At 44.8% G+C, this 11,556-nt stretch overlaps 1 protein-coding gene across 1 annotated transcript; it reads right to left on the bottom strand.

The window, feature by feature from the left end:
• Positions 1-8,159: 8,159 nt before the first annotated feature.
• On the bottom strand, positions 8,160-11,351 carry LOC311590352 (sentrin-specific protease 2-like). Its single transcript, XM_084769247.1, has one exon. The coding sequence runs from the start codon at positions 10,878-10,880 to the stop codon at positions 9,333-9,335; it is 1,548 nt and encodes a 515-aa protein (XP_084625373.1). The 5' UTR covers positions 10,881-11,351; the 3' UTR covers positions 8,160-9,332.
• Between the last annotated feature and the right edge of the window lie 205 nt (positions 11,352-11,556).

Genomic DNA, 11,556 nt, shown 5'->3' with positions numbered 1-11,556 from the left:
GTCGGAGACTATGTCAACCACATGCCCAGGAGTAGTTGGCTAAAGCAAAAAGGACTCTGTGGTGTTTCTGCACATTTGTCTTATTGACTTTTACTTTGTTTCTATTTCCCTTCTTTCTTTTCTTTTCTTTAGATAATAATTAAAGTATTAAATTTATGAAACCTTGGCAATATAGTTGTAGGGAAAATAAAAGTGAATTATGAAACAATAGCTTGCAGACATCTTTAGCAGAAAAATATTTTTTAAACCTATGCAGGAACAAAACACATGCACATAAACACACGTACACACACATTATGGTGAACGTATATTTAATGTGTGTGCACATGCACATACAATGAATGTTAAGTACTTATCTCTTTAGGTTTACTAAGAAGACCAACATGAAACATCAGTGTTAGCTATATTTGTAATGAATATCCGTGGGGAGGAGACGCTGCACTGACGTGTCTCCTAACCCTACACAGCTACCAGTACAAGGGTATGAACTCTTCTCCATACTCTCTTTTTCTTTTCTTTTCTTTCTTTCTTCTTTCTTTCTCTCTCTCTCTTTTTTTTTTGTTCAAAGAGAGAGAGAGAGAGAGAGAGAGAGAGAGAGAGAGAGAGAGAGAGAGAGAGAACGTAGGGTGATGGGGCAGACCTGGTAGGATTTGTGAGAGGGAAAATACGTGCACAGTGTGCTGTATGAAAAAAATTAACAAAATATAATTTTAAGAGTTCACCCCTTTTTTCATGCCCTGAAGGCCTCCCCATTTAGGAACCAGACTGTCTTTCCTTTTCCCTGGGTCCTGTACCCTGAAGCCAGCTTTGCAGAGTCACAGCTGGGTAAGCTCCCTCCCCTCTGCAGCCAATGACAGACGTGGTGTGGAGATTTACACCACGGAAACTGACCCACCCTACACACCAGGCCTTGTTCATTCCCTAATGACTGTTCTTTAGGACGAGTTAACAGCATAGCACTGCACACGGACACACTGATGAACACCCAGCTGTGAGTCCTCAAAGTGCGGTCACAGGCCAGTGAAATGTGAGCTCTGTAGTCAATGTCGGGGATGAGATAATATTTCTGAGAGGGTTTTGTTTGTTTGTTTGTTTGTTTGTTTGTTTGCTTTCTTCTGAAACTAGATCTCCTTATGTAACTCGGACTCTCAATTCTCCTGTCTCAGCCTCCTGAGTTACAAAGTGGCTCCTTCAGTCTCCAGGGTGATGCCCACTGCGTGCGTTCCGTCGGTTCTTACCTCCTACCATCAAGGGGTGTGTTGATTTGTCTTCTTGCCACAGTAGTTCTTAAATGACATCCACTTTGCCTTGTGTAGTTTGTATCTTGCGTTTTAAAATACTACTTGAAATTGCTCTGATGGACAATTTCTCTCCCTCTCCATATGAAGTAATTTTATAAGTATTAAAATACTGAGTGCTTTCTGCCTGCAGAGACCCAACCCAGCAAATGATGGTCTCTAGGGGCCTGTGTGTTCCTTGGTGGCATTGCTGAGCCATTTGGCAAAAACCACAAGCTCACGCTTCCCCACCAGTGGGTCACTTTTAGAAGTTTAGCTTGATGACTTCTTTTATGTTAGTTTGAAGCAGGGTTTCATGCAGCCCAGCCCAACCCAGAAGGGACTATGTAGCCAAGGATGGCCATGGACGTCTGGTCCTCCTGCGTGTATCTCCCAGTGCTGGAATTACAGGCGTGTACCTCTGTGCCTGGCTCTGTTGTTGAGAACACTCGGAAAGGAGGGTGTGAGTAAGGTGTTCCTAGATCTGTAAATGTCCATCAGAGTGAAACAGATTCAGACACGGACAGGAACAGAGCTGAACCTGTGTCTCAGGGTTGTAACTTTTTCATGTCCTTATTGCTTCAATCCTCCTACTTGTAGACCATGGCCACTCGTAAGTTCTTAGCCTAAAACAGAACTTTTTCTCTTTTTCCTCCTCTTCCTCTTCCTCCTCCTCCTCCTCCTCCTTCTCCTCCAAGGCAGTGAGAGTCAAACCAATGCTTTGTGTGTGATAGGCAAGCGCTTTGCCATTAACTCCATCCCCAGCCCCAATTTGAGACACAGGTGCTTTATATAGCACAAGTTGACCTTCAGGTCCATCTCCCTCTTTTGGCAAGTGTTGAGATTATAGCCAAGTACCACCACACCATGTTTGTGAACCATCTGGTTTATATACATGTTGGGGACACTCTGATTGCAAAACAAAAGTTGAGCCTTCCTCATTTGAATTCAGATATATTTGACAGGCATTCTTAGATCTGGAGTGGGTCTTAGGGGTGGTAGATCCTGCCCGGGGCATCCCTTAATGGGTCGCAGAAGCTGGGCATGTCAACCCAGAAGTTGGGAGGCAAAGTCAGGAAGATTTAAATATGAAACCCGAGTGGACTAGAGAGCATAATGCTGTTTCAAGATGAAAACAAACAAACAAAAGCAAAAAAAAGAAGAAAAAAAAAAGCAGGGGCAGGGGATGAAAGGAAGTATAGGAGAGAGAAACAAAAATATATGATTTGGTTTCTTTATTTAAAAAAATCCACTCTAATGCCCAACAGCCTTGTCTATTTTTAATTAAAAAAAATAAAGTTCTCCTTTATTCTAGTAAATAAAAACAGAAAGTAAATTATAGCTTTCCCTATATCCTGGCATGTTTAGAGTTACTCACTGGCCTTCTTTTGTGTCAGTCACATTGAGGATGGGGGGTGGGGAGGAAACAGGGTCTGCCCTGATATGCCTGCCTGCCATGTTCCACGGACCATTAAGAAGCAACACACATGCATTTCCTGTTGCTGTCTGACCAGAATTCCCCAAACTCAAACCACGTGCCTTACCCTCAATCTGAAAAGTTCCCTTAAATTCATCCACTGTCCTCTGCCCTTCCCACTGACTCTTTAAAAAAAAAAAATTTCTGAGATGGAGGTGGAAACGCAATAAAATTTGCCGCAATTTGCTTAGCCAGTGGTTTTGAGGCCCATCACAGAGAACGCCTTTCTCACTGTGCTAACGACAGTGAAGAAGTCACCACCCTAGGGGACACTCTTCAGGGTCTCATCACTTTCCCCCCACATCCAACTTCAGCGAACATAGCCGATCACTCACATCTGGCTTTCTAGAACCTAAGTGCGTGCTGGTCCCTGAGGCATGGTAACTGTCTTAGGTTTCTACTGCTGCGAGGAGACACCGTGACCATGGCAACTCTTAAAAAGGAAAACATTTAACTGATGCTGGCTTACAGTTCAGAGGTTTAGTCCATTCTCATGGCGGGAAGCATGGCGGCGTGCAGGCAGACACGGTGCTGGAGAAAAAGCTGAGAGTTCTGCATCTGGACTGGCAGGCAGGAAGAGTGAGTGAGCCATTGATCCTGGCTTTAGCTCCTGAGACCTCAAAGCCCACCCCCCAGTGACACACTTCCTCCAACAAGGCCACATGTCCTAATCCTTTTAAATAATGCCACTCCCTGTGAGCCTCTGGGGGCGGGTTTCATTCCAACCACTACAGCAACCCCAGTCCTTTGTAGAGTTTCAGTGTTTCTTCAGTTATAGAGTAACTGGATTGTACCTTACCCTATGAACCTAGCTGTAATGAACCTTCCTGGTTGAACTAAAACAAAGAAAATCTGCGACATTATTTTCACACTGTTTCCTCTGCTTGGCTGAGGGTGAGAGACCAGTTCATTGTGTATGCTAAGCAAGGACTCTACCACTGAGCTATATCCTAAGCCCTTAGGTGTTTAAGACAGGGTCTTTCTATGAAGACCACACTGGCCTTGAAGTCCATCCTCCTGCCTCCACAGTGCTGGGATTATACTAAGTAGCCTATACCATGTTTTCAAACCATTTGGTTTATACAAGGTTGATGAAAGCCTGATCAGAACACAAAAGCTGATCTCTTTCTAGCTTGCTTGATGGTAGATGTGCTTAATGGATGAGTGCAGATGTGCTTGGGATAAGTGCAGATGTGTTAGGATGAGTGCAGATGTGCTTGGGATAAGTGCAGATGTGTTAGGATGAATGCAGATGTGCTTAATAGATAAGTGCAGATGTGCTTGGGATGAGTGCAGATGTGCTTGGGATGAGTGCAGATGTGTTAGGATGAAGGCAGATGTGCTTAATGGATAAGTGCAGATGTGCTTGGGATAAGTGCAGATGTGTTAGGATGAATGCAGATGTGCTTAATAGATAAGTGCAGATGTGCTTGGGATGAGTGCAGATGTGCTTGGGATGAGTGCAGATGTATTAGGATGAAGGCAGATGTGCTTAATGGATAAGTGCAGATGTGCTTGGGATGAGTGCAGATGTGTTAGGATGAGTGCAGATGTGCTTTGGATGAGTGCAGATGTGCCTTGGATAAAGGCAGATGTGCTTAATGGATGAGTGCAGATGTTCTTGGAATGAGGGCAGATGTGCTTAATGGATGAGCAGAGATGTGTTGGGATGAGTACAGATGTGCTTAATGGATGAGTACAGATGTGTTAGGATAAATGGAGATGTGCTTGGGATAAGTGCAGATGTGCTCAAGATGAGTACAGAAGTGCTTTTTAAAAACTCTATATAGTTGTGTTCAGTGTGTCCAAGTAACAAAGTCTGAGGCCTCAGTGTCAGATGGAAGCTTCAGAACTACTCACCTCACCCCACTACCCTGCCCTGAGAGTATCCCCAAGCCCATATCCCAAAGATGCCATTCATGTCTCAAGTCCATAGACTTGTGGTTTGTCCCAGTAGTTTGGCAGCAGCAGTCTTTGTTGCTCTCTGGAACAAAGTCGTCATGCCAGGGGAAGCTCAGTTTGCTGTGAACAAAGACGGGTGGGTTTTGTACTTCCAAGTCACTGTTCCAGTTGTTCTTCCCTTGATACATCAATTACTTTCCTCACTGCTACTGAACACACTGCCTTACACATTCTAAGTGGGTTAAGTGGACATTGGAACATAGAGGAAGGAGGATTAATTTTGGCTCAGTGCTTAAGAGGATATATGGCCCACCATGGTAGGAAGGTATGGCAGCAATGGAAATGTGAAGAGACTGATCACTCACATTTACAGTGGGTTTCCCCTCCCTAGGTAAGCATCTCTGGACACACACACACACACACACACACACACACACACACACACACACACACACACACACACATATACCCAGAGGGGTGTTTCTTAAGAGATTCCAAATCTAGTTAAGAGGACGATGGAGAGTAAGCATCACACCTGACATATAACAGCCGCTACTACTGACAACTACAAAGGAAGTTGGTAGTTGATGTGGTGAAGTCACTCAGGCCCATGGAAATCACTGTTGGTGTCCAGAAGTCACAACTGACAACTGGCATTTAGGACAGCCACAACTACAAAGACAAAGACACATGGGAACATATGTGTCGATTTAATTATTTGTTAAACTGAGCAACGAGCAACATAGATGCCAGAGGGTGACCTATTGAGTGATGAACCAACTCTGTGGTGATGTGCAGGAAAAAGGAAGAGCTGTGTAGTTTTGACACAGAGCAACATCTGATCTGAGATGGCACAGCAAGCAAGGACATACATTCAGATCGTCACCCACATGAAAAGCTGGATGTGCTGGTGTGTGCCTGGAATCCCAGGACACAGGATGCTTGGGGCTCAGAGGACAACCTAGCTGAACTGATGAACTCCAGGTTCTGTGAGAGATCCTGTCGCAAAAGCTAAGGTAGAGAGTGAGACACCCACTATTGACCTCTGGCCTCTGTGTAAACGCACATTCAAGTGCGCTTGCATGCAGCATGGACACACAAATACCTCCCAAATTAATTACTTGGTAAATTTCAAAGGAGAAAAACTCTTTCATGTGGAAAAAAAATAAATAACTAGAAACCTTATTACAGTTTACATTTTACCAGATGGTTTATCAACCTTCAGCTCTTTCCAAATAGCTAATACTGTCACATGACTTACCCATCACTTCATCACCCTCATCACATGACCTACGCCAGAGCCTCCTCTCCCCCTGGTGCTTAATGATCTTCACATCAAAATTGCCAACAAACTTCTACAACAACTACACATTAATTTGGCTTGAAACTAAGCTTTCAGCACTCCACGGACGCTAGGATCATTCTGAGTACTGCGTTTTCACCCCAGGTCAGCTGCCACAGTGCTCTATTGTCTTCCATGGCGTGGAACAGCAAACTCAGTACAGACGTACTTAACCAAGACTAAAGCTGTGATGGGAGTTTGAATGACTCTTGACAAATCAGAAGTCAAACAGAGTCCCCATGAAAAATCAAAGCATTAGTGACCTCCCTGATGAGAGAAGAAACGCTAAAATACTTCTGGCTACAAAGCCAAGCCGTAGCTTGGCACACAGACAGAAGTTGTGCAGTATTCATCCAGTACGGTGATTTGAGATGCCAGACCAACTTGCGCCAACGAGGCTCCATTGTAGTCTGTTGATGGAAACCATGCCATTAGCCCGTCTTGAGGTATACTCACCCTGGTGACCAGAGATTACTATACTTTCTGAAAGACAGGAACTCCCTCTGAGTTCAGCCATTCACAGGAGGTCATAACTTATAGAGATCGAAAGTGAGAGGGGAAAACTCTGTAGCGTCCTAACTTTTCCTGAAAACAACAACAACAACAACAACAACAACAACCCAAACCAAAACAAACAAACAAAAAACTAGCATCCTGACTTCTCCGGAAAAAAAAAAGTGACATGAAATCTCTTTTGACAGAGATAATTTGCTACCAGAAGTAGTGTAATGATTCAATCTCTTGCAAAGTGGTGACTGCAGCAGGGTTCTCTCTATAGGGGTGGGGGGGCACCAGTCCCCCAGCAGGATAGTCTACATTTGAGAAGAACCAGACTTTACACAGCAGCTTCTGTTTTGGAGCTCCTGGAACTACTGATTTCACGTCTGTGGGCTCACGGCAGTATTGTTGTTGCTAAATCTCAGAGAAAAGCGTGCACACGTATCGCAGCTGCTGAGGATGGAACACACTGCCTTACACATTCTACCTGGGGAAGCCCTCCCAGCTGCCAGTAAGCTTTAGTTTCTCAGCCATCTCTCTAGCTCAGGTAATGCTCTTTTGAAAAGCTTATGGAGTAAGGACTGAAAGCAGACACTGCTGGTATTAGGTATCAGTAAGTTTCAGAAGGCCGTCTGAAGGATCCTCCATCCTTAAGAAATAGATGAGACACATCGACTTGCAGAAGCGAGGGTGTTTGCTTAGGAAAAGGCACACTCCCAAGGGAGACAGAGAACAGGAAGAGAGTGAAAAGATGAAAACATAAAAACTACTGCTCCAAAATGGATCAGGGCTCTCGTATACGGCAGCCACCCCTGATGGCTTATTTTAATGGGGCCCTCAGTGCAACTTGGATCCTCGTAAACCCAGCAAGTACTTTGCCAACGGAGCCATTTCCCCAACTCTGTGCTGTCTTTTCTATTCACCATCAAGCTGCTGCTATAGACAAAGGAGAATTGAGAAATGTTCTCTCCCTAAATCTGGGCAAAACTATAGACACACTATTTCTTTTTACCAGTGTTTTTGGTAGAGTGGTGGGCAGAGGACCTGCACTTCCATTTACAATAAGGGTGGCTTCAATGACAAATGCCATTCTTCAATGATAAATGTGCATAGTTGTATATTACCTTAAGATTATCCATCATTGTAACTCTAGAGGGCTCAGCTGGACTCTGTTCAACTAAGCTCCATATATATTCTCCCTCTACAAGCCAAGATAAAGGAGCAGATCCTCTCTGGAATATTCCATTGCATTACAGAGGCCCAGAACAGGATACCCATCACTGATGTGTTGGCTCGGGTTCCTTAACAATTAGACTTTATTATGAATTTATTAAACAAAGGTATCTTCTGAGTATCCTTTCTTTGGGGCAAATGCCTTGGTGTAACCCTTCTTGAGCTCTCGCAGATCCTCTACCCACACGCACCGCTTGTGCTCCGAACTCCAGCCTTCTTCTTCTCCCAGCCGCTTGGTCCTCCCTCCCTCCCTGCCCCCCTTGCCCTTGGCAGGAACCATTCATGCGGAGCCAGCCCTGGTGTGTGCACACCCAAAGCTGGTGAGCCGTGCCCTGGACGCCTGCTTTCCAGGTTTCATCACACAATCCAAGTTTCATTATTACACCATAAAAGCAAAAGAAGGCACCGGATCTTGCAAAATATGCTCTAAACTTTAAACTTTATTGAGTAAAAATTGCATGAACACAACTATAATAGAAAAGTTTAAGACAAACTAACACATGTAAAATAGATTATTGTATAGTCGGCAACATCAACCCTAAGTAATAAGTCCCCACTTCCACAGTGGGAATGAGATGTAGCAGTGTTAATCTAATGGGGGAAAAAACTCAATTTCAGCTTAATATGTACTAAAAAATTTTAGAAAAAAAATTAAAACTTTAAATTGAATAGAACTTTTCAAATAAAACAGTTCAAAACAGCTCTAGCAAAGCTGACATTTGGATTCAAGGAGACTTGGCATAAAAATGGACATTTACCACTACGGTTACCTCAAATCAACTTGCAAACCTAAGGCATGTCTCCTAAATTCTGGGAAAAAATGTCTTTAAGTGCCCACGATGCTTTTCTTAAAGTCCTGGATGGGCAGTCGGTAGCTTGGCTATGGTCCTACATCCTATACAAGTCCAGTAGAGTATGGTGGTTCAGAAAAGCAACAGTCTGTACAATGTATGCTAATCTCTTGTGCTGTTTTCAATCTTTCAAAAAATACATTATCCCTCTTCACACACACACACCTGCCCCACCGCCAGCTTCAAATTATCAGCTCCAAGTCCAGCATTAGGGATGCTATGTAGTCAACGCTTCCTCCTGATGCCTACTTCCTTCTTCAGTAGGAAATGACTATGTGATGGGCATTCCTTTCAGGAATAAACAGTTCAAACCAGAAATAGAGATGGTAATTAACAGTATTGAAAAATGACAACTGCCGAGATTGGCAAACGAGTTCAAACAAACCATCAATAGGGAGAGGGCAGAAAGACAAAAATAAAATAAATAATAAATAATAATAATAATAAATAATAATAATAAATAAAAATCAATTCATAGACTAAATCTAGCATTAAAAGAATGTTTTCTGAATATGTGTTCTTGTGTGGGTAGAAGAACAGTTCACAAGCTTGTAGTAGTTTCATGCATCCTATAAAAGGCACTAAGGGCAGCACTCCCACGTCCCAAGTTAGGACTATATTGAAGCGGGCAGGTTTGATCCATGTGGGACAGCTCAGGACCCATTTTAGTCCTCTTCAACTCATCCTACTTGAGGTGTATAGAAACACTGATGGAAAAGTGCAGGGGTGCCCTAGCAACCAGGTGGATGCTGCTACAGTAAGCGATTGTGCAAGATTTCCCACACCATCCTCTTCCTAAATATGGGCATATGTTGCTGGGAAAAGGTTACAGGTTGGTCTCTAGCAATGTAGTCTGCGTATTTACAGGTGAATACGCCACAGTCGTTCTCATTCTGTTGTTGCGGAATCTCCTCGGAAGTCATGCTGTACTGTTTCCACTCGAACGGGTTCAGCTCAACATTCCTCCGCGTCTTGCTCTCGTATTGCAAATATTGGAAGACGGACTCACAGATAGCCTCCCCTGTCTGCCCCATGGAATCCAGGTAGATGATGCTCCGTTTCCTTAGATCTACGACCACCAGGCTCCAATGTACCCTGCAGTGAATAGGTATGAGGATCAGGTCTTTCTCAAAAAGGTTGATTCCTCTGGTCCACCTCTTAACGGAGGGGAAGCCACCAAGCTTAAACTTAGGGAAGAAAAAGGTGTTAAACACATGAATAGATGGGTAGCCTTGCCTCTTATTTCTCTCAGCCAGTAGATTCATATAGAAATTTATTACCTCATCGTTGAGCCACTGCCCATTACCTAGCGTCTGAATATCGCCTCGAGTAATTTGCAACTTGAACCCACTGCTTAAGATTTCCTCTTGGGGCCCTGGCCCTAATGCATTCTTGATTTCCTTTTCCATGTCCCCTGTAATCTCAAGGGCTTGATCTGTTCCTCTTCCCTTTCCTTGGTCTGCAGGTACTGGTGTCTTGTTGTAGGGTAACTTCCTGCTGTCAAGATCCACAGATATCCGTGCCTGTGTTCCTAGTGGGTCAGGCTCCAGGCTGTGTCCCCTTCCTCCTCCGAGGTTTTCTCCTCCTTTCTTTGGTGTAGCACAAGGTTTCCGTGCTGAGCACTCCCTTTCTTCTCCATCTGGTGAGGGGCATTCTCTAAGGTCAACAATAATAGGCTGATGTAGATAGCGCTGAGATGTCTGAGCGTGACTGCACTCGTCCACACAGTATTTCATCTTCAAGGCGTCTGGAAGGGTTACGTGAGGCCTGGGTGCCTTCCCGTGCTCGCCGTGGCCAAGGGATTGCACTAACTTTCCATATTTTCCCTTTGGCTGGTTTTCACCATACTCCTCGACGCAGTAGGAGCGCTTTCTACACTTGCCGCCGCTGTCACCAGACTTCCTGTCAGTTACAGCCTGCTCCCAGGGACCTGGGGCAGACTCTCGAGGCTCCTGTCCTGGGTTCTCTCTATGGGGCTTCGGAACCTCACCCTTAGCCAGCTGTTCACGTTGTTCCTGAGGTGGCTTCTTCCGAGCCTTGCAGAGCTCTTCAAATACCAGCTCTTCTGTTTCGTTCTCATCCTGGTACTTGCCTTTCTTACTTCCTACTAAAGCTTCAGACTCCATCCCTGTCCCACTTGCATTGTCGCCGTCATCGTCATGCTGGTATTTCCTTTTCTGAGCTTCTGCCGAAGCTTCAGACTCCCTATGTGTCCCACTGCTATCCTGGTGTTTCATTTTCCAATTTTGTCCCACAGCTTCTGGCTTCATCTCCACCCCAGGCTCTTTAGCTGGCCACATGGAGACTCAGCTTAGATGGCTTTGGGCTTTGGGCTTTGGAGCTGGTGCTGGCTCCCTAAGTATGCAAGCGATTTGCAAGCGAAAGCAAATGTCCACCTGGCTCTGTGTGGCTGGTCTTGCCTGATTGTCACCTTGATGTCAGAAGAATCGCTTCCACACTTTCAGTAGATGAGCACAGGTTAGTTCAAGGAAACTGCCAGGCCACAGGGTGAAGACTTCACAATAGCTCTTCTTGAGCCCCGGGGTTAGTCAAAGTATGAAGCTAATTGAGGTGGCCACATCGGAAAACGACTGGTGGATAAACAGATATTAGCTCACCACAGTCCACTGTAGGAAAGTCTGTGGACTCGTAGAATACTTCCTTAGGGAGCAGTAAACTGCTAAGTCTCTAGAACTTTGAAACCAGACTGATCAGTCCTGGTCAGCCACTAGTAAGATACTAGGCCTTCACCAAGCAGCTAACACATCGGAGGCTAGCCTCACAAATGAGCCTACCTTCGCTGGGTGGGTGGGGTTACCCCTGCCACCGCCCTCAAGACTCCGTAGCTGACTGTGACGTCACAAGAATGAACACAGATCAACATTCTCTGGAGGATGGAGGCCCTGCCCACCCCCAGCTGGGTCCAGCATCTCAAAGTGCTCCCTTGCCTGCTTGGGAAGTTTTTGAGTGTTGTGA

The sequence above is a fragment of the Acomys minous genome (genome assembly GCF_964271855.1).
Source record: "Acomys minous genome assembly, chromosome: 19".
Classification (NCBI taxonomy): Eukaryota; Metazoa; Chordata; class Mammalia; order Rodentia; family Muridae; genus Acomys; species Acomys minous.
The sequence above is the reverse complement of the archived record's forward strand: the minus strand, read 5'-3'. Positions and strand labels throughout refer to the sequence as shown.

What these genes read in the sequence shown, in the direction of transcription:
- LOC311590352 (XM_084769247.1), bottom strand. Translation starts at nt 10,880, where the DNA reads ATGTGGCCAGCTAAAGAGCCTGGGGTGGAGATGAAGCCAGAAGCTGTG.